General features: G+C 53.3%; 2 protein-coding genes across 2 annotated transcripts; both read left to right on the forward strand.

The window, feature by feature from the left end:
* Nucleotides 1–7,850: 7,850 nt before the first annotated feature.
* Nucleotides 7,851–9,818, forward strand: LOC132223617 (probable ATP-dependent RNA helicase DDX53). Its single transcript, XM_059678704.1, has one exon. The coding sequence runs from the start codon at nt 7,851–7,853 to the stop codon at nt 9,816–9,818; it is 1,968 nt and encodes a 655-aa protein (XP_059534687.1).
* Nucleotides 9,819–18,182: 8,364 nt separating this feature from the next.
* On the forward strand, nt 18,183–20,150 carry LOC132223618 (probable ATP-dependent RNA helicase DDX53). Its single transcript, XM_059678705.1, has one exon. The coding sequence runs from the start codon at nt 18,183–18,185 to the stop codon at nt 20,148–20,150; it is 1,968 nt and encodes a 655-aa protein (XP_059534688.1).
* The last annotated feature ends 3,020 nt before the right edge of the window (nt 20,151–23,170 follow it).

Here is a 23,170-nt window from a genome sequence, read left to right on the forward strand (position 1 = left end):
TCGGCTCCCCAGCAAGTCCCGCTGCACCAGGCACACATGCACCCGCCCCGGACCCCGCCCTCCAGGCATGGCAGCTCCACACTGTGCTCAGGGCCTGAGAGTTAAGCAGCAGAGTGGTCCTGATGGGCTGGTGGCTGTGGCAGCCAAGCAGAGTTCCCACAGGCTGCGGCTGGGGGCTGGGGGTGCCCCCTGGGTGGCGGCCCCTGCCAGCAGGTGCAGGAGGCTGGCCTCAGCTCAGATTTGGACTTGAGCAGGTGGGGCAGGCGGGGCAGCAGCTGGACAGGGAGGCTGCGGCGGAGGCAGGGCAAGGGCAGGGGTGAAGGGTCCTGTGGTAAATCTAGGGGCCTGGGCTCTGGCTCCTGGGCGGGCGCTGCCTCACAACTCCACTGATCCCGCTGCCTGGAGGCCTCACAGCTCCACTGATCACGGGGCACTGAGGCCTCTTGGCTCGCTGATCTTAGGGCCCTGAGGCCTCTCGGCTCCACTGATCTTGGGGCCCTAAGGCCTCTCGGATACTCTGTTCCCGGGGCCCTGAGGACTCGCAGCCCCGCTGATATTGGGGCCCTGAGGCCTCTAGGCTCGCTGCTCTTGGGGCCCTGAGGCATCTTGGCCCCACTGATCCCGGGGCCTGGAGGCTTCCCAGCTCCGCTGATATTGGGGCGCTGAGGCCTCTCGGCTCCGCTGATCTCCAGGCCCTGAGGCTTCTCGGGTCCACTGATCTCAGGCTGGGAGGCCTCTGGGCTCCGCTAATCCCAGGGCCTGGAGGCTTCCCTGCTCCGCTGATCCCGGGGCTGGGAGGCCTCCTGGCTCCGCTGATATTGGGGCCCTGAGGCATCTCGGCACCGCTGATCTTCGGGCCCTGAGGCCTCTCAGATCCGCTGATATTGGGGCCCTGAGGCCTCTCGGCTCGCTGATCCCTGGGCACTGAGGCCTCTTAGCACCCTGATCTCGTGGCCCTGAGTCCTCTTGGATCCACTGGTCCAAGGGCCCTGAGGCCTCGTACTCGATTTTTATTGGGGCACTGAGGCCTCTCGGCTCCCTGATCTTGGGCCCTGAGGCTTCCCAGCTCCCCTGATATTGGGGCCCTGAGGCATCTGGGCACCTCTGATCTTGGGGCCTTGAGACATCTCGACACCTTTGATCTTGGGGCCCTGAGGCCTCTCGGATCCACTGATCTTGGTGCCCTGAGGCGTCTCGGCTCCACTGATCCCTGGGCCTGGAGGCATTCCAGTTCCGCTGATATTGGGGCCCTGAGGCCTATCCGCTCCGCTGATCTCGGGGCCCTGAGGCCTCTCGGCTCCACTGATCCCGGGCTGGGAGGCCTCTGGGCTCCGCTGATCGCAGGGCCGGAAGGCTTCCCCGCTCCACTGATCCCGGGGCTGGGAGGCGTCCCAGCTCTGCTGATATTGGGGCCCTGAGGCCTCTCGGCACCACTGATCTTGGGGCCCTGAGGCCTCCTGGCTCCGCTGATATTAGGACTCTCAGGCCTCTCGGCACTGCTGATCCCGGGGCCCTGAGGCCTCTCAGATCCACTGGTCCCGGGGCCCTGAGGCCTCGTAGCTCCGCTGATATTGGGGCCCTGAGGCCTCTCGGCTCGCTGATCTTGGGGTCCTGAGGCTTCCCAGCTCCCCTAATATTGGGGCCCTGAGGCATCTCGGCACCGCTGATCTTGGGGCCCTGAGACCTCTCAGCACCGCTGATCTTGGGGCCCTGAGGCCTCTCGGCTCACTGATCTTGGGGCCCTGAGGCCTCTCGGATCCACTGGTACCGGGGCCTTGAGGCCTCGTAGCTCCGCTGATATTGGGGCCCTGAGGCCTCTCGGCTCGCTGATCTTTTGGCCCTGAGGCCTGTCCGCAGCGCTGATCCCGGGGCCCTGAGGCCTCTTGGATACTCTGGTCCCGGGGCCCTGAGGCCACGCTGCCCCGCTGATACTGGGGCCCTGAGGCCTCTCGTCTCCGCTGATCTTGGGGCCCTGAGGCCTCTCCGCTCGCTGATCCCTGGGCACTAAGTCCTCTTAGCACGCTGATCTCGGGGCCCTGAGGCCTCTCGGATCCGCTGATATTGGGGCCCTGAGGCCTCTCGACTCCACTGATCCCTGGGCCTGAAGGCATCCCAGTTCCGCTGATATTGGGGCCCTGAGGCCTCTCGGCTCGCTGATCTTTTGGCCCTGAGGCCTGTCCGCAGCGCTGATCCCGGGGCCCTGAGGCCTCTTGGATACTCTGGTCCCGGGGCCCTGAGGCCACGCTGCCCCGCTGATACTGGGGCCCTGAGGCCTCTTGTCTCCGCTGCTCTTGGGGCCCTGAGGCCTCTCGGCTCCACTAATCCCGGGGCCTGGAGGCTTCCCCGCTCCGCTGAACCTGGGGCCCGAAGGCTTCCCAGCTCCACTGATATTGGGGCCCTGAAGCCTATCGGCAACGCTTATCTTGGGGCCCTGAGGCCTCTCGGATACTCTGGTCCCGGGGCCCTGAGGCCTCGTAGCCCCGCTCATTTTGGGGCCCTGAGGCCTCTTGGATACTCTGTTACCGGGGCCCTGAGGCCTCGCAGCCCCGCTGATATTGGGGCCCTGAGGCCTCTTGGCTCGCTGATCTTGGGGCCCTGAGGTCTCTCAGGTCCGCTGATTGGGGCCCTGAGGCCTATCAGATCCGCTGATTTGGGGACCCTGAGGCCTCTTGGATACTCTGTTACCGGGGCCCTGAGACCTCGCAGTCCTGCTGATATTGGGGCCCTGAGGCCTCTCGGCACCGCTGCTCTTGGGGCCCTGAGGCCTCTCGGCTCCACTGATCCCGAGGCCTGGAGGCTTCCCCGCTCCACTGAAGCTGGGGCCGGAAGGCTTCCCAGCTCCGCTGATATATGGGCCCTGAGGCCTATCGGCAACGCTGATCTTGGGGCCCTGAGGCCTCTCGGCTCCACTGATATTGGGGCCCTGAGGCCTCTCGGATACTCTGGTCCCGGGGCCCTGAGGCCTCACGGCCCCGCTGATATTGGGGCCCTGAGCCCTCTCAGGTCGCTGCTCTAGGGGCCCTGAGGCCTCTAGGCTCGCTGATCCCTGAGCACTGAGGCCTCTTAGCACGCTGATCCCGGGGCCCTGAGGCCTCTCGGCTGGCTCGCTGATCTTTTGGCCCTGAGGCCTCTCGGAAGCACTGATCTTGGGGCCCTGAGGCCTCCCTGCTCTGCTGATCTTGGGGCCCTGAGGCCTCTCGGCTCCACTGATCTTGGGGCCCTGAGGCCTCTCGGATACTCTGTTCCCAGGGCCCTGAGGCCTTGCAGTCCCGCTGATATTGGGGCCCTGAGGCCTCTCGGCTCGCTTATTTTGGGGCCCTGAGGCCTCTCGGCACCGCTGATCTTGGGGCCCTGAGGCCTCTCGCCACCGCTGATCCCAGGGCCCTGAAGACTCTTGGATCCACTGGTCCCAGGGCCGTGAGGCCTCGTAGCTCCGCTGATATTGGGGCCCTGAGGCCTCTAGGCTCGCTGCTCTTCGGGCCCTGAGGCATCTCGGCTCCACTGATCCCGGGTTGGGAGGCCTCCTGGCTCCACTGATATTGGAGCCCTGAGGCCTCTCGGCACCGCTGATCTTCGGGCCCTGAGGCCTCCTCGCTCTGCTGATATTGGGGCCCTCAGGCCTCTCAGCACCGCTGATCCTGGGGCCCTGAGGCCTCGTAGCTCCACTGATATTGGGGCGCTGAGGCCTCTCGGCTCACTGATCTTTTGGCCCTGAGGCCTCACTGCTCTGCTGATATTGTGGCCCTGAGGCCTCTCGGCTCACTGATCTTGGGTCCCTGAGGCCTCCCGGCTCCGCTGATATTGGGGCCCTGAGGCCTTTCGGCACCACTGATCTTGGGGCCATGAGGCCTCCTGCTCCGCTGATATTGGGGCCCTCAGGCCTCTCGGCACCGCTGATCCCGGGGCCCTGAGGCCTCTTGGATCCACTGGTCCCAGGGTCCTGAGGCCTCGTAGCTCCGATGATCTTGGGGCCCTGAGGCCTCTTGGATACTCTGTTACCGGGGCCCTGAGGCCTCGCAGCCCCGCTGATATTGGGGCCCTGAGGCCTTTCGGCACCGCTGATCTTGGGGCCATGAGGCCTCCTGGCTCCGCTGATATTGGGACCCTCAGGCCTCTCGGCACCGCTGATCCCGGGGCCCTGAGGCCTCTTGGATCCACTGGTCCCAGGGTCCTGAGGCCTCGTAGCTCCGATGATCTTGGGGCCCTGGGGCTTCTTCGATACTCTGGTCCCGGGGCGCTGAGGCTCGCAGTCCCGTTGATATTGGGGCCCTGAGGCCTCTCGGCTTGCTGATCCCTGAGCACTGAGGCCTATTAGCACGCTGATCCAGGGACCCTGAGGCCTCTCGGCTCGCTGATCTTTTGGCCCTGAGGCCTCTCGGCAGCGCTGATCTTGGGGCCCTGAGGCCTCCCTGCTCTGCTGATATTGGGGCCCTCTGGCCTCTCGGCTTGCTGATCTTGGGGCACTGCTGCCTCTCGGCTCCACTGATCCCGGGGCTTGGAGGCTTCCCCGATCCACTGAACCTGGGGCTGGAAGGCTTCCCAGCTCCGCTGATATTGGGGCCCTGAGGCCTATCGGCAACGCTGATCTTGGGGCCCTCAGCCCTCTCGGCTCCACTGATCTTGGGGCCCTGAGGCCTCTCGGATACTCTGTTCCCGGGGCCCTGAGGCCTCGCAGTCCCAGTGATATTGGGGACCTGAGGCCTCTCGGCTCACTGATTTGGGGCCCTGAGGCGTCTCGGCTCCACTGATCCCGGGGCCTGGAGGCTTCCCAGCTCCGCTGAATTTGGGGCCCTGAGGCCTCTCGGCTCCACTGATCCCAGGCTAGGAGGCTTCTGGGCTCCCCTGATCCCAGGGCCTGGAGGCTTCCCCGCTCCACTGATCCCGGGGCTGGGAGGCCTCCCAGCTCCCCTGATATTGGGGCCCTGAGGCATCTCGGGCCGCTGATCTTGGGGCCCTGAGGCCTCTCGGCTCACTGATCCCTGGGCACTGAGGCCTCTTAGCATGCTGATCTCGGGGCCCTGAGGCCTCTCAGCACCGTTGATATTGGGGCCCTCAGGCCTCTCGACATCACTGATCCCGGGGCCCTGAAACCTCTTGGATCCATTGGTCCCTGGGCCCTGAGGCCTCGTAGTTCCGCTGATATTGGGGCCCTGAGGCCTCTCAGCTCGCTGATCTTGGGGCCCTGCGGCTTCCCAGCTCCCCTGATATTGGGCCCTGAGGCATCTGGGCACCGCTGATCTCGGGGCCCTGAGGCCTCTCAGATCCGCTGATCCCGGGGACCTGAGGTCTCGTAGCTTCACTGTTATTGGGGCCCTGAGGCCTCTCAGCTCCCCTGATCCGGGGCCAGGATGTCTCTCGGATCCACTTATCACGGGGCCCTGAGGCCTCCTGGCTCTGCTGATCCCTGGGCAGTGAGGCCTCTCTGCTCTGTGATTTCAGGGCTGTTTGGCTTTGTTCTACTGCTTTGAGCCTGAGTATGCAAATTAACCGCCATCTTTTAGCTTCTATAATTGAAACATTGTATCTTTTGGAGTTGTTGCTTCAGGAGCTCAGAGCCCCGAAGCCATTGGCTTCCTCCATCGCTGGGGCAACCAAGCCTCCTGTTCTCAGCTGCCTGGCTGCCAGCCGCCATCTTGGCTGGCAGTTAATTTGCATATCGTCCTGATTAGCCAATGGGAAGGGTAGCGGTCATACGCCAATTACCATGTTTCTCTTTTATTAGATAGGATAATGTTGGGGTCCCTTTCACCTCTAAATTCTTTGATGGACTTAATAGACATCTTCAGAACACTTCACCCCAAATCCACGGAATATACATTCCACTCTGATGCTCATGGGACATTTTCAAAAATAGACCACATATTGGGTCACAAGCAAAGTCTCCCCAAATTCAAGAAGATTGAAATCATAAAAAGCATCTTCTCAGACCATAATGGCATAATATTAGAAATAAACTACAATAAAAACAACCCCATATACTCAAATACTTGGAAGCTGAATAGCATGTTATTAAATATTGATTGGGTTAACAATGAGATCAAAGAAGAAATCAAAAACATCCTGGAAACTAATGACAATGAAAACACAACAATCCAAAACCTATGGGACACAATGAAAGCAGTCCTGAGAGGGAAGTTTATAGCTCTACAGGCCTATCTCAAAAAATAAGAAAAAATGGTAGTAAATCATCTAAATCTACAACTCAAAGAATTAGAAAGACAGCAACAAGAAAACCCCAGAGTGAGCAGAAGGAAGGAGATAATAAAGATTAGAGCAGAAATAAATGACATAGACACCAAAAACAACAATACAGAAAATCAATGAAACCAAGAGCTGGTTCTTTGAAAGGATAAACAAATTGACAAACCTCTAGCCAGACTTACCAAGAAGCAAAGAGAGAGGACCCAAATAAACAAAATCAGAAATGACAGAGGCGAAATAACAACAGACCCCACAGAAATACAAATGATTGTTAAAAAATACTATGGACAGCTCTACTCCAACAAACTAGACAACCTGGAGGAAATGGACAAATTCCTAGAAAAATACAACATCCCAAAACTCAATCAGGAAGAATCTAAAAATCTCAGTAGGCCAATAACTATGGAAGAAATTGAAGCAGTCATCAAAAAGCTTCCATCAAACAAAAGCCCAGGACCAGACGGCTTCACAGGGGAGTTTTACCAAACATTCAAGGAAGAACTAAAACCTATCCTCCTCAGACTACTACAAAAAATTCAAGAGGAAGGAACACTTCCAAGCTCATTCTATGAAGCCAGCATCACCCTAATACCAAAACCAGGTAAAGACAACACAATGAAAGAGAATGACAGGCCAATATCCCTCATGAACATAGATGCCAAAATCCTCAACAAAATCTTAGCAAATCGGATCTAGCAGTACATCAGAAAGATCAGACACCACGACCAAGTAGGATTTATCCCAGGGATGTAAGGATGGTACAATATCCGCAAATCAATAAACGTGATACATCACATAAACAAATTGAAAGGAAAAAAAAACACATGGTCATATCAATTGATGCAGAAAAAACATTTGACAAAATCCAACACCCATTTTTGATAAAAACTCTCAGCAAGGCGGGAGTAGAAGGATCATACCTCAACATAATAAAAGCCATATATGACAGGCCTACAGCCACAGAAGAAAAAAAAAAAAGAAAGAAAAGAAAAGAAAAGAAATATTTTAGAAAACTAGGAATTTAACCCTGATGAACAGAAACCTTAAGGGGATTTGACACTGGTCCTTACATATACAAGGATACAAGGAGAATCAAACCTATTCTGTGCAACTTCAACTTTTGATGAAGACAGAAAAATGCCATGAAGATGTAACTGGCAAAAGAAGAAGGATCTAAGGAAACAAACAAATCCACTATATTTCTTCCTGTGGAAATAATTGATTTATTTAAAAAAAAAAAAAAAAAAGCAAAACTATGTGGATAAGTTCATGGCTTGCTTCAAATCTGCTCCCAAACTGAGCTAAAATTAGCATGAAGTGAGCAATGGAGGCACCTATGACACCCATGTTGCAGAAACACTCACTCTCAAGGTCCTGTAAAGGCCTATAGGCTCAACCTCTGAGAGTGAGTGTCACTTTAAATTTGCTTCAGAGATACCTGCTTACCTCACCCTAGTCCCAAGCCTGTGATTGGTCAGGCCATCCCTCCGTGACATCACATTAAATGTTTCCCTAGGTAACGGGTATATAACTACCTATCTACAAGGCAGTATGGTCTGTTTCTCCAGAGCCTGAAGAGAAAGAGACCTGAGGCCACATCTCCCAACTGGTGGTAGGCGATAAGTCTGTACCAATTCTACCATGTAGCAATGGCCTGGGCCCCAAAGCAGAAGTGGGCAGAGACAAACCTAAGGGATCCCAGGGCTGGCAGGGCCTACAGAGATGGCAGGGGAGGAAGAGGTGGCAGAGGCCAGAGCTGGGGCAGCTCCTCCAGCCACCTGGAGCCTAGGGCTCCTGGCCCCCAAGGCCCTCCTCTTGTTTTTAAAATAAAAAAAAGTCTGATTGGTACAGTGATTGGTCATGGCGGATCAAAAATAAGAGACATTCAGAGTACGACAAACACGAAAATACAGATCATACCGGTACAGGGTGATTCCGAAGCAGACGTAAACATTTTTGGCAGCAAGGATATGCAAGCAAAGGCCAAAGCAATTCTAGAGACTATTGTTGAAAGACAGGGAAGCAACTACCAATATTCAGAATGCACTGTTAATACTGCTGCAACCCAACCAGCTGTTGCAAGAGACTTAACCACAGATAACACTGTTAGAGAAGTTCGACCACTGATAGACTGGGATCGAATTAAGGCAAGAGTGACAGACTGGGAGAAAAGAAGATGGGAAGACTTAGCACCAATTAAAAAAGACTTTTACATAGAATCCAAAGCAACAAGTTCTCTGTCTCAAATGCAGGCAGATCTTTGGAGAAAGGAACATTTCAATATAACTTGTGATGATTTGAAAGATGGTGAAAAACGGTCTATCCCCAACCCAACTATTAAATTTGAGGACGCTTTCCAGAATTATCCTGAAATAATGAAAAACATTCAAAAAGCAGGGTTTCAAAAGCCAACGCCAATTCAATCACAGGTGTGGCCAATTGTTCTACAAGGGATAGATCTTGTAGGAGTCGCCCAAACTGGAACAGGCAAAACTTTGTCTTATTTATTGCCTGGGCTTATTCACATCAGTTCTCAACCAACACCCAGAGAACAGAGGAATGGTCCCGGCATGCTAGTCCTTACACCGACTAGAGAATTAGCTCTCCAGATAGGAAATGAATGTTCTAAGTATGCATATAAAAATCTTAAAAGTATTTGTATATACGGTGGTGGAAGTAGACAACAACAAATAAAAGACGTTGCCAAAGACATAGACATCATTATTGCAACTCCTGGGCGACTGAATGATCTGCAAATGAATAATTTTGTCAACCTTAGAAGCATAACCTACTTAGTCTTAGATGAAGCTGATAAGATGCTAGACATGGGATTTCAACCTCAGATAATGAAGATTTTATTAGATGTGCGCCCAGATCGGCAAATGATTATGACAAGTGCAACTTGGCCAGATGCCATTCGTCGACTTTCACAAACTTATTTGAAAGAGCCTATGATCGTTTATGTTGGTACTCTGGATCTAGTTGCTGTAAATACAGTGAAGCAAAATATAATTGTTACCACAGAAGAAGAAAAACGATCTCTTATAAAAGAATTCCTATGCAGCCTGTCACCCAAAGCCAAAGTCATCGTGTTTGTCAGTAGAAAAATTGTTGCTGATAACTTATCCAGCGATTTAAGTGTCCAAGGCCTGTCTGTACAATGTTTGCATGGAAACAGAGAACAGAGTGACCGTGAGCAGGCATTAGATGACTTTAGAAATGGAAATGTGAAAATACTGATTTCTACTGACTTAGCATCCCGAGGTCTTGATGTTGATGATATCACACATGTGTATAATTATGATTTCCCAAGAAACATTGAAGAATATGTACACAGAGTAGGGCGTACTGGAAGAGCAGGAAAGACTGGCACGTCCATTACTCTCATGACGAAAAATGATTGGAAGACTGCCCCTGAATTGATTAAAATTCTGGAAAGATCAAATCAAAGTATCCCAGAAGCTCTTGTAACAATGGCCAAAAAATACAAGTTAGGTGAACAAAATAGAGACACAGGAAACAAATCAAAACTATTTCAACAAAACCCAAGGAGTTTCATTAAGATCTGCAGTGAAAAGAAGTTGTGCCAGACTACCAGAAGATTCAAGATAAGTTAAAGATATGCAGTGTTCAAGATACTTATTGAAAAGCATTGGAAACATACTGATAGTTTGAAGACAACTGATTATTTAATAATACCACTAAGCTTTCAATATTGTATTGTGTGTAAACTCCTTAATAAAGTCAAGTGTTTTGAAAATGACGGAGTGAGAGATTCTGTGGGGGGAAAATAGATATTATGTGTTGGTTAAAGTTTAGATTCTATTATAGCCTGCCATGTCCATCTGTGTCTTCTCTAAAGGACTTGGTAGTAGACAACAATGGCACTTTTCTTGTTTTAAAATAGTTGTACTGAAATGAAACATAGTTTTTATCAAGCTTATCCCAGTCAATATATTCCATTTTCACCCAGTGATCAGTGTCACAATAATCCCTAAAAATATCTCCAGTGTACTTACCTAATTATTTTAATTCATAAGAAAACTAGAGGCCCAGTGCACAAATTTGTGAATGGGTGGGGTCTGGCCAGCCCGCCCCAATCGGGGCCATCGAGCCGGGTGGCGGGGGGGGGGGGTGTGTGGAGCGGGGGAGGGATGTGGAAGGTTGGCCAGCTGGCTTGCCCCTGATGGGGTGGGGGCCCCGATTGGGGATGGGGCCAGCTGGGGGGAGGGGCCACAGGTGGTTGGCTGGTTGGCCCTGCCCCTGATTGGGGAGGGGGGGCCAATCAGGGGCAGGGCCAGCTAAGGGGCAGAGCCATAGGTGGTTGGCTGGCTGGCCCCATCCCCTGGTCCAACTACTGGTCAAACTCCCAGTCAAGGGGACAATTTGCATATTAGCTTTTTATTATATAGGATAACTGCTAAATCTTCTAGAAGATTCCGAAATTCTATTTTTTTCCCAACAGATGTGACTAACAGAACAGGGTGCCTGACTCAGTGCAAATCATATTTTCATACAAATTTTGTTACCAACCATTGGTAAAAATGGTCTTGACTTTGGAGCTCTCACTTTCTTCACTAGTAAATTCAGGTGGTTATATTAAACTAGAGGCCCAGTGCATGAAATTCGTGCACTGGGGATGGGTGGGGGGTCCTTTAGCCCAGCATGTGCCCTCTCGCAGTCTGGGACCCCTCCCTCCTTACTGCCCACCTGCTTGCTGCTTCCTACCGCTTGGCTTGCTACTCCTTAGTGCTGCCGCGAAGGCCTTGGGTCTGCTGGGTGCCGGGCCTGCGGGTTTGTGTCTCTGATACCCCCAGCAGCCCCAGCACCTTGATGGCGGGGCTTGGGGCTGCGGGACTTTGATCAGGGCCCCAGCACCCAGGTGGTGGGCCTTGGGGCTGCATGTTTGTGTCTTCTCTCAGGTCCCCAGCAGCCCCAGCACCGCCTAAATAACTTAAGGGAAACTTTATTTAGTCTTCTTTTAAAAGCAATCTAGTTTAAAAATGAGTTGTAGTTAAGAGAGAACAAAGAACATGGTACCTAAGAGTGAGATAGACAGACAGGAGAGGCTGGGCACTGGTCAGGGGCTTACATGCCAACTGTTCTCCACCTGGGAAATGATGTAAAATCGGTTTCTTTAGTTTTCTGCTCAATGGTCTTCTACAGCGAGTGGAGTGGCATCTGCTCGCTTCTCCCTGGGGCCTGCGTTGGTGGTCGCCTTGGGGTCTGGCTGTGCTCCAGCGGGATCCGCATGGGCCTGCCTGCTCCGCCTGGCCCTGTCCACACGTTGCTTCCTCCGAGTCTTCCTTGGGCACAGCCCCGGTCCATCACCCCCTCCTGTGTCTCCCACCGCCAGGGCCGATAAAGAGGACCACACGGAGCTCAGGTCTGCAAGGAGCTGGTCCTCTGCTTTCAGAACCTTCGGGATCTCCTCTTGCAATTGTTCCCTTCCATGACCTTCCTTCCCTACCTCCGGAATCTTCCCGGAGCACCACATGCCTACCCTCCAGTAGAAGGTTGTCTTTGTGTGACTTTCAGGGCAGCCTGCAGGGCCTGGTGGCCGCACTGCGGTCCTTCCACGTTGGGCGCCAGGCCTGAGGCCCGGCTGGGAAGGCGGTCGGCTCCCCAGCAAGTCCCGCTGCACCAGGCACACATGCACCCGCCCCGGACCCCGCCCTCCAGGCATGGCAGCTCCACACTGTGCTCAGGGCCTGAGAGTTAAGCAGCAGAGTGGTCCTGATGGGCTGATGGCTGTGGCAGCCAAGCAGAGTTCCCACAGGCTGCAGCTGGGGGCTGGGGGCGCCCCCTGGGTGGCGGGCCCTGCCAGCAGCTGCAGGAGGCTGGCCTCAGATTTGGACTTGAGCAGGTGGGGCAGGCGGGGCAGCAGCTGGACAGGGAGGCTGCGGCGGAGGCAGGGCAAGGGCAGGGGTGAAGGGTCCTGTGGTAAATCTAGGGGCCTGGGCTCTGGCTCCTGGGCGGACGCTGCCTCACAACTCCACTGATCCCGCTGCCTGGAGGCCTCGAGGCTCCCCTGATCCCGGGGCACCGAGGCCTCTCGGCACCTCTGATCTTGGGGCCCTGAGGCCTCTTGGCTCGCTGATTCCAGGACCCTGAGGACTCTCAGATCCGTTGATCCCTGAGCCCTGGGGCCTCTTGGCTCTGCTGATCCCAGGGCCCTGAGGCCTCTTGGCTCACTGATCTTGGGGCCCTGATGCCTCTCAGATCCGCTGGTCCCGGGGCCCTGAGGCTTCTTGGCTCGCTGATCTTGGGGCCCTGAGGCCTCTTGGCTCACTGATTCCGGGGCCCTGATGCCTCTCAGCTCCACTGATATTTGGGCCGTGAAGCCTCTCGGCTCCGCTGATCCCGGGGCACTGAGGCCTCTTGGCTCGCTGATCTTTGGGCTCTGAGGCCCTCGGCCCTGCTGATCCCTGGACACTGAGGCCTCTTGGCTCGCTGATTTTGGGGCCCTGAAGCCTCTCGGCTCCGCTGATCCCGGGACCTGGAGGCTTCCCTGCTCCGCTGATCTTGGGGCCCTGGGACCTCTCAGCTCCGCTGATCACGGGGACCTGAGGCCTCTCGGCTCCGCTGATCTTGGGGCCCTGAGGCCTCCCGGCTCCGCTGATATTGGGGCTCTGAGGCTTCCCGGCTCCACTGATTCGGGGGCCCTGATGCCTCTCAGCTCCACTGATATTTGGGCCCTGAAGCCTCTCGGCTCCGATGATCCCGGGGCACTAAGGCCTCTTGGCTCGCTGATCTTTGGGCTCTGAGGCCTCTCGGCCCTGCTGATCCCTGGACACTGAGGCCCCTTGGCTCACTGATCCCAGGGCCCTGAGGCCTCTCGGCCCTGCTTATCCCTGGACACTGAGGCCTCTTGGCTCACTGATCCCGGGGCACTGAGGCCTCCTGGCTCCACTGGTCCCGGGGCCCTGAGGCCTCTCAGATCCACTGGTCCCGGCGCCCTGAGGCCTCGTATCTCCGCTGATATTGGTGCCCTGAGGCCTCTTGGATCCACTGGTCCCGGGGCCCTGAGGCCTCTTGGATCCACTGGTCCCGGGGACCTGAGGCCTCTCGGATCCACTCGTCCCGGCGCCCTGAGGCCTCGTAGCTCCGCTGATATTGGGGCCCTGAGGCCTCTCGGCACCGCTTATATTGGGGCCTCAGGCCTCTCGGCACCGCTGATCCCGGGGCCCTGAGGCCTCTCGGATCCACTGGTCCCGGGGCCCTGAGGCCTTGTAGATCCGCTGATATTGGGGCCCTGAGGCCTCTCAGCTAGCTGACATTTGGGACCTGAGGCCTCTCGACTTGCTGATCTCGGGGCCCTGAGGCCTCTCGGCTCACTGATCTTTTGGCCTTGAGGCCTCTCGGATACTCTGTTCCCAGGGCCCTGAGGCCTTGCAGTCCCGCTGATATTGGGGCCCTGAGGCCTCTCGGCTCGCTTATTTTGGGGCCCTGAGGCCTCTCGGCACCGCTGATCTTGGGGCCCTGAGGCCTCTCGCCACCGCTGATCCCAGGGCCCTGAAGACTCTTGGATCCACTGGTCCCAGGGCCGTGAGGCCTCGTAGCTCCGCTGATATTGGGGCCCTGAGGCCTCTAGGCTCGCTGCTCTTCGGGCCCTGAGGCATCTCGGCTCCACTGATCCCGGGTTGGGAGGCCTCCTGGCTCCACTGATATTGGAGCCCTGAGGCCTCTCGGCACCGCTGATCTTCGGGCCCTGAGGCCTCCTCGCTCTGCTGATATTGGGGCCCTCAGGCCTCTCAGCACCGCTGATCCTGGGGCCCTGAGGCCTCGTAGCTCCACTGATATTGGGGCGCTGAGGCCTCTCGGCTCACTGATCTTTTGGCCCTGAGGCCTCACTGCTCTGCTGATATTGTGGCCCTGAGGCCTCTCGGCTCACTGATCTTGGGTCCCTGAGGCCTCCCGGCTCCGCTGATATTGGGGCCCTGAGGCCTTTCGGCACCACTGATCTTGGGGCCATGAGGCCTCCTGCTCCGCTGATATTGGGGCCCTCAGGCCTCTCGGCACCGCTGATCCCGGGGCCCTGAGGCCTCTTGGATCCACTGGTCCCAGGGTCCTGAGGCCTCGTAGCTCCGATGATCTTGGGGCCCTGAGGCCTCTTGGATACTCTGTTACCGGGGCCCTGAGGCCTCGCAGCCCCGCTGATATTGGGGCCCTGAGGCCTTTCGGCACCGCTGATCTTGGGGCCATGAGGCCTCCTGGCTCCGCTGATATTGGGACCCTCAGGCCTCTCGGCACCGCTGATCCCGGGGCCCTGAGGCCTCTTGGATCCACTGGTCCCAGGGTCCTGAGGCCTCGTAGCTCCGATGATCTTGGGGCCCTGGGGCTTCTTCGATACTCTGGTCCCGGGGCGCTGAGGCTCGCAGTCCCGTTGATATTGGGGCCCTGAGGCCTCTCGGCTTGCTGATCCCTGAGCACTGAGGCCTATTAGCACGCTGATCCAGGGACCCTGAGGCCTCTCGGCTCGCTGATCTTTTGGCCCTGAGGCCTCTCGGCAGCGCTGATCTTGGGGCCCTGAGGCCTCCCTGCTCTGCTGATATTGGGGCCCTCTGGCCTCTCGGCTTGCTGATCTTGGGGCACTGCTGCCTCTCGGCTCCACTGATCCCGGGGCTTGGAGGCTTCCCCGATCCACTGAACCTGGGGCTGGAAGGCTTCCCAGCTCCGCTGATATTGGGGCCCTGAGGCCTATCGGCAACGCTGATCTTGGGGCCCTCAGCCCTCTCGGCTCCACTGATCTTGGGGCCCTGAGGCCTCTCGGATACTCTGTTCCCGGGGCCCTGAGGCCTCGCAGTCCCAGTGATATTGGGGACCTGAGGCCTCTCGGCTCACTGATTTGGGGCCCTGAGGCGTCTCGGCTCCACTGATCCCGGGGCCTGGAGGCTTCCCAGCTCCGCTGAATTTGGGGCCCTGAGGCCTCTCGGCTCCACTGATCCCAGGCTAGGAGGCTTCTGGGCTCCCCTGATCCCAGGGCCTGGAGGCTTCCCCGCTCCACTGATCCCGGGGCTGGGAGGCCTCCCAGCTCCCCTGATATTGGGGCCCTGAGGCATCTCGGGCCGCTGATCTTGGGGCCCTGAGGCCTCTCGGCTCACTGATCCCTGGGCACTGAGGCCTCTTAGCATGCTGATCTCGGGGCCCTGAGGCCTCTCAGCACCGTTGATATTGGGGCCCTCAGGCCTCTCGACATCACTGATCCCGGGGCCCTGAAACCTCTTGGATCCATTGGTCCCTGGGCCCTGAGGCCTCGTAGTTCCGCTGATATTGGGGCCCTGAGGCCTCTCAGCTCGCTGATCTTGGGGCCCTGCGGCTTCCCAGCTCCCCTGATATTGGGCCCTGAGGCATCTGGGCACCGCTGATCTCGGGGCCCTGAGGCCTCTCAGATCCGCTGATCCCGGGGACCTGAGGTCTCGTAGTTTCACTGTTATTGGGGCCCTGAGGCCTCTCAGCTCCCCTGATCCGGGGCCAGGATGTCTCTCGGATCCACTTATCACGGGGCCCTGAGGCCTCCTGGCTCTGCTGATCCCTGGGCAGTGAGGCCTCTCTGCTCTGTGATTTCAGGGCTGTTTGGCTTTGTTCTACTGCTTTGAGCCTGAGTATGCAAATTAACCGCCATCTTTTAGCTTCTATAATTGAAACATTGTATCTTTTGGAGTTGTTGCTTCAGGAGCTCAGAGCCCCGAAGCCATTGGCTTCCTCCATCGCTGGGGCAACCAAGCCTCCTGTTCTCAGCTGCCTGGCTGCCAGCCGCCATCTTGGCTGGCAGTTAATTTGCATATCGTCCTGATTAGCCAATGGGAAGGGTAGCGGTCATACGCCAATTACCATGTTTCTCTTTTATTAGATAGGATAATGTTGGGGTCCCTTTCACCTCTAAATTCTTTGATGGACTTAATAGACATCTTCAGAACACTTCACCCCAAATCCACGGAATATACATTCCACTCTGATGCTCATGGGACATTTTCAAAAATAGACCACATATTGGGTCACAAGCAAAGTCTCCCCAAATTCAAGAAGATTGAAATCATAAAAAGCATCTTCTCAGACCATAATGGCATAATATTAGAAATAAACTACAATAAAAACAACCCCATATACTCAAATACTTGGAAGCTGAATAGCATGTTATTAAATATTGATTGGGTTAACAATGAGATCAAAGAAGAAATCAAAAACATCCTGGAAACTAATGACAATGAAAACACAACAATCCAAAACCTATGGGACACAATGAAAGCAGTCCTGAGAGGGAAGTTTATAGCTCTACAGGCCTATCTCAAAAAATAAGAAAAAATGGTAGTAAATCATCTAAATCTACAACTCAAAGAATTAGAAAGACAGCAACAAGAAAACCCCAGAGTGAGCAGAAGGAAGGAGATAATAAAGATTAGAGCAGAAATAAATGACATAGACACCAAAAACAACAATACAGAAAATCAATGAAACCAAGAGCTGGTTCTTTGAAAGGATAAACAAATTGACAAACCTCTAGCCAGACTTACCAAGAAGCAAAGAGAGAGGACCCAAATAAACAAAATCAGAAATGACAGAGGCGAAATAACAACAGACCCCACAGAAATACAAATGATTGTTAAAAAATACTATGGACAGCTCTACTCCAACAAACTAGACAACCTGGAGGAAATGGACAAATTCCTAGAAAAATACAACATCCCAAAACTCAATCAGGAAGAATCTAAAAATCTCAGTAGGCCAATAACTATGGAAGAAATTGAAGCAGTCATCAAAAAGCTTCCATCAAACAAAAGCCCAGGACCAGACGGCTTCACAGGGGAGTTTTACCAAACATTCAAGGAAGAACTAAAACCTATCCTCCTCAGACTACTACAAAAAATTCAAGAGGAAGGAACACTTCCAAGCTCATTCTATGAAGCCAGCATCACCCTAATACCAAAACCAGGTAAAGACAACACAATGAAAGAGAATGACAGGCCAATATCCCTCATGAACATAGATGCCAAAATCCTCAACAAAATCTTAGCAAATCGGATCTAGCAGTACATCAGAAAGATCAGACACCACGACCAAGTAGGATTTATCCCAGGGATGTAAGGATGGTACAATATCCGCAAATCAATAAACGTGATACATCACATAAACAAATTGAAAGGAAAAAAAAACACATGGTCATATCAATTGATGCAGAAAAAACATTTGACAAAATCCAACACCCATTTTTGATAAAAACTCTCAGCAAGGCGGGAGTAGAAGGATCATACCTCAACATAATAAAAGCCATATATGACAGGCCTACAGCCACAGAAGAAAAAAAAAAAAGAAAGAAAAGAAAAGAAAAGAAATATTTTAGAAAACTAGGAATTTAACCCTGATGAACAGAAACCTTAAGGGGATTTGACACTGGTCCTTACATATACAAGGATACAAGGAGAATCAAACCTATTCTGTGCAACTTCAACTTTTGATGAAGACAGAAAAATGCCATGAAGATGTAACTGGCAAAAGAAGAAGGATCTAAGGAAACAAACAAATCCACTATATTTCTTCCTGTGGAAATAATTGATTTATTTAAAAAAAAAAAAAAAAAAGCAAAACTATGTGGATAAGTTCATGGCTTGCTTCAAATCTGCTCCCAAACTGAGCTAAAATTAGCATGAAGTGAGCAATGGAGGCACCTATGACACCCATGTTGCAGAAACACTCACTCTCAAGGTCCTGTAAAGGCCTATAGGCTCAACCTCTGAGAGTGAGTGTCACTTTAAATTTGCTTCAGAGATACCTGCTTACCTCACCCTAGTCCCAAGCCTGTGATTGGTCAGGCCATCCCTCCGTGACATCACATTAAATGTTTCCCTAGGTAACGGGTATATAACTACCTATCTACAAGGCAGTATGGTCTGTTTCTCCAGAGCCTGAAGAGAAAGAGACCTGAGGCCACATCTCCCAACTGGTGGTAGGCGATAAGTCTGTACCAATTCTACCATGTAGCAATGGCCTGGGCCCCAAAGCAGAAGTGGGCAGAGACAAACCTAAGGGATCCCAGGGCTGGCAGGGCCTACAGAGATGGCAGGGGAGGAAGAGGTGGCAGAGGCCAGAGCTGGGGCAGCTCCTCCAGCCACCTGGAGCCTAGGGCTCCTGGCCCCCAAGGCCCTCCTCTTGTTTTTAAAATAAAAAAAAGTCTGATTGGTACAGTGATTGGTCATGGCGGATCAAAAATAAGAGACATTCAGAGTACGACAAACACGAAAATACAGATCATACCGGTACAGGGTGATTCCGAAGCAGACGTAAACATTTTTGGCAGCAAGGATATGCAAGCAAAGGCCAAAGCAATTCTAGAGACTATTGTTGAAAGACAGGGAAGCAACTACCAATATTCAGAATGCACTGTTAATACTGCTGCAACCCAACCAGCTGTTGCAAGAGACTTAACCACAGATAACACTGTTAGAGAAGTTCGACCACTGATAGACTGGGATCGAATTAAGGCAAGAGTGACAGACTGGGAGAAAAGAAGATGGGAAGACTTAGCACCAATTAAAAAAGACTTTTACATAGAATCCAAAGCAACAAGTTCTCTGTCTCAAATGCAGGCAGATCTTTGGAGAAAGGAACATTTCAATATAACTTGTGATGATTTGAAAGATGGTGAAAAACGGTCTATCCCCAACCCAACTATTAAATTTGAGGACGCTTTCCAGAATTATCCTGAAATAATGAAAAACATTCAAAAAGCAGGGTTTCAAAAGCCAACGCCAATTCAATCACAGGTGTGGCCAATTGTTCTACAAGGGATAGATCTTGTAGGAGTCGCCCAAACTGGAACAGGCAAAACTTTGTCTTATTTATTGCCTGGGCTTATTCACATCAGTTCTCAACCAACACCCAGAGAACAGAGGAATGGTCCCGGCATGCTAGTCCTTACACCGACTAGAGAATTAGCTCTCCAGATAGGAAATGAATGTTCTAAGTATGCATATAAAAATCTTAAAAGTATTTGTATATACGGTGGTGGAAGTAGACAACAACAAATAAAAGACGTTGCCAAAGACATAGACATCATTATTGCAACTCCTGGGCGACTGAATGATCTGCAAATGAATAATTTTGTCAACCTTAGAAGCATAACCTACTTAGTCTTAGATGAAGCTGATAAGATGCTAGACATGGGATTTCAACCTCAGATAATGAAGATTTTATTAGATGTGCGCCCAGATCGGCAAATGATTATGACAAGTGCAACTTGGCCAGATGCCATTCGTCGACTTTCACAAACTTATTTGAAAGAGCCTATGATCGTTTATGTTGGTACTCTGGATCTAGTTGCTGTAAATACAGTGAAGCAAAATATAATTGTTACCACAGAAGAAGAAAAACGATCTCTTATAAAAGAATTCCTATGCAGCCTGTCACCCAAAGCCAAAGTCATCGTGTTTGTCAGTAGAAAAATTGTTGCTGATAACTTATCCAGCGATTTAAGTGTCCAAGGCCTGTCTGTACAATGTTTGCATGGAAACAGAGAACAGAGTGACCGTGAGCAGGCATTAGATGACTTTAGAAATGGAAATGTGAAAATACTGATTTCTACTGACTTAGCATCCCGAGGTCTTGATGTTGATGATATCACACATGTGTATAATTATGATTTCCCAAGAAACATTGAAGAATATGTACACAGAGTAGGGCGTACTGGAAGAGCAGGAAAGACTGGCACGTCCATTACTCTCATGACGAAAAATGATTGGAAGACTGCCCCTGAATTGATTAAAATTCTGGAAAGATCAAATCAAAGTATCCCAGAAGCTCTTGTAACAATGGCCAAAAAATACAAGTTAGGTGAACAAAATAGAGACACAGGAAACAAATCAAAACTATTTCAACAAAACCCAAGGAGTTTCATTAAGATCTGCAGTGAAAAGAAGTTGTGCCAGACTACCAGAAGATTCAAGATAAGTTAAAGATATGCAGTGTTCAAGATACTTATTGAAAAGCATTGGAAACATACTGATAGTTTGAAGACAACTGATTATTTAATAATACCACTAAGCTTTCAATATTGTATTGTGTGTAAACTCCTTAATAAAGTCAAGTGTTTTGAAAATGACGGAGTGAGAGATTCTGTGGGGGGAAAATAGATATTATGTGTTGGTTAAAGTTTAGATTCTATTATAGCCTGCCATGTCCATCTGTGTCTTCTCTAAAGGACTTGGTAGTAGACAACAATGGCACTTTTCTTGTTTTAAAATAGTTGTACTGAAATGAAACATAGTTTTTATCAAGCTTATCCCAGTCAATATATTCCATTTTCACCCAGTGATCAGTGTCACAATAATCCCTAAAAATATCTCCAGTGTACTTACCTAATTATTTTAATTCATAAGAAAACTAGAGGCCCAGTGCACAAATTTGTGAATGGGTGGGGTCTGGCCAGCCCGCCCCAATCGGGGCCATCGAGCCGGGTGGCGGGGGGGGGGGGTGTGTGGAGCGGGGGAGGGATGTGGAAGGTTGGCCAGCTGGCTTGCCCCTGATGGGGTGGGGGCCCCGATTGGGGATGGGGCCAGCTGGGGGGAGGGGCCACAGGTGGTTGGCTGGTTGGCCCTGCCCCTGATTGGGGAGGGGGGGCCAATCAGGGGCAGGGCCAGCTAAGGGGCAGAGCCATAGGTGGTTGGCTGGCTGGCCCCATCCCCTGGTCCAACTACTGGTCAAACTCCCAGTCAAGGGGACAATTTGCATATTAGCTTTTTATTATATAGGATAACTGCTAAATCTTCTAGAAGATTCCGAAATTCTATTTTTTTCCCAACAGATGTGACTAACAGAACAGGGTGCCTGACTCAGTGCAAATCATATTTTCATACAAATTTTGTTACCAACCATTGGTAAAAATGGTCTTGACTTTGGAGCTCTCACTTTCTTCACTAGTAAATTCAGGTGGTTATATTAAACTAGAGGCCCAGTGCATGAAATTCGTGCACTGGGGATGGGTGGGGGGTCCTTTAGCCCAGCATGTGCCCTCTCGCAGTCTGGGACCCCTCCCTCCTTACTGCCCACCTGCTTGCTGCTTCCTACCGCTTGGCTTGCTACTCCTTAGTGCTGCCGCGAAGGCCTTGGGTCTGCTGGGTGCCGGGCCTGCGGGTTTGTGTCTCTGATACCCCCAGCAGCCCCAGCACCTTGATGGCGGGGCTTGGGGCTGCGGGACTTTGATCAGGGCCCCAGCACCCAGGTGGTGGGCCTTGGGGCTGCATGTTTGTGTCTTCTCTCAGGTCCCCAGCAGCCCCAGCACCGCCTAAATAACTTAAGGGAAACTTTATTTAGTCTTCTTTTAAAAGCAATCTAGTTTAAAAATGAGTTGTAGTTAAGAGAGAACAAAGAACATGGTACCTAAGAGTGAGATAGACAGACAGGAGAGGCTGGGCACTGGTCAGGGGCTTACATGCCAACTGTTCTCCACCTGGGAAATGATGTAAAATCGGTTTCTTTAGTTTTCTGCTCAATGGTCTTCTACAGCGAGTGGAGTGGCATCTGCTCGCTTCTCCCTGGGGCCTGCGTTGGTGGTCGCCTTGGGGTCTGGCTGTGCTCCAGCGGGATCCGCATGGGCCTGCCTGCTCCGCCTGGCCCTGTCCACACGTTGCTTCCTCCGAGTCTTCCTTGGGCACAGCCCCGGTCCATCACCCCCTCCTGTGTCTCCCACCGCCAGGGCCGATAAAGAGGACCACACGGAGCTCAGGTCTGCAAGGAGCTGGTCCTCTGCTTTCAGAACCTTCGGGATCTCCTCTTGCAATTGTTCCCTTCCATGACCTTCCTTCCCTACCTCCGGAATCTTCCCGGAGCACCACATGCCTACCCTCCAGTAGAAGGTTGTCTTTGTGTGACTTTCAGGGCAGCCTGCAGGGCCTGGTGGCCGCACTGCGGTCCTTCCACGTTGGGCGCCAGGCCTGAGGCCCGGCTGGGAAGGCGGTCGGCTCCCCAGCAAGTCCCGCTGCACCAGGCACACATGCACCCGCCCCGGACCCCGCCCTCCAGGCATGGCAGCTCCACATTGTGCTCAGGGCCTGAGAGTTAAGCAGCAGAGTGGTCCTGATGGGCTGATGGCTGTGGCAGCCAAGCAGAGTTCCCACAGGCTGCAGCTGGGGGCTGGGGGCGCCCCCTGGGTGGCGGGCCCTGCCAGCAGCTGCAGGAGGCTGGCCTCAGATTTGGACTTGAGCAGGTGGGGCAGGCGGGGCAGCAGCTGGACAGGGAGGCTGCGGCGGAGGCAGGGCAAGGGCAGGGGTGAAGGGTCCTGTGGTAAATCTAGGGGCCTGGGCTCTGGCTCCTGGGCGGACGCTGCCTCACAACTCCACTGATCCCGCTGCCTGGAGGCCTCGAGGCTCCCCTGATCCCGGGGCACCGAGGCCTCTCGGCACCTCTGATCTTGGGGCCCTGAGGCCTCTTGGCTCGCTGATTCCAGGACCCTGAGGACTCTCAGATCCGTTGATCCCTGAGCCCTGGGGCCTCTTGGCTCTGCTGATCCCAGGGCCCTGAGGCCTCTTGGCTCACTGATCTTGGGGCCCTGATGCCTCTCAGATCCGCTGGTCCCGGGGCCCTGAGGCTTCTTGGCTCGCTGATCTTGGGGCCCTGAGGCCTCTTGGCTCACTGATTCCGGGGCCCTGATGCCTCTCAGCTCCACTGATATTTGGGCCGTGAAGCCTCTCGGCTCCGCTGATCCCGGGGCACTGAGGCCTCTTGGCTCGCTGATCTTTGGGCTCTGAGGCCCTCGGCCCTGCTGATCCCTGGACACTGAGGCCTCTTGGCTCGCTGATTTTGGGGCCCTGAAGCCTCTCGGCTCCGCTGATCCCGGGACCTGGAGGCTTCCCTGCTCCGCTGATCTTGGGGCCCTGGGACCTCTCAGCTCCGCTGATCACGGGGACCTGAGGCCTCTCGGCTCCGCTGATCTTGGGGCCCTGAGGCCTCCCGGCTCCGCTGATATTGGGGCTCTGAG

Source organism: Myotis daubentonii, chromosome X (assembly GCF_963259705.1).
Source record: "Myotis daubentonii chromosome X, mMyoDau2.1, whole genome shotgun sequence".
Lineage (NCBI taxonomy): Eukaryota > Metazoa > Chordata > Mammalia > Chiroptera > Vespertilionidae > Myotis > Myotis daubentonii.

Bases quoted from the DNA above. Each gene is read 5' to 3' on its own strand.
- LOC132223617 (XM_059678704.1), top strand. From the start codon at position 7,851: ATGGCCTGGGCCCCAAAGCAGAAGTGGGCAGAGACAAACCTAAGGGAT.
- LOC132223618 (XM_059678705.1), top strand. From the start codon at position 18,183: ATGGCCTGGGCCCCAAAGCAGAAGTGGGCAGAGACAAACCTAAGGGAT.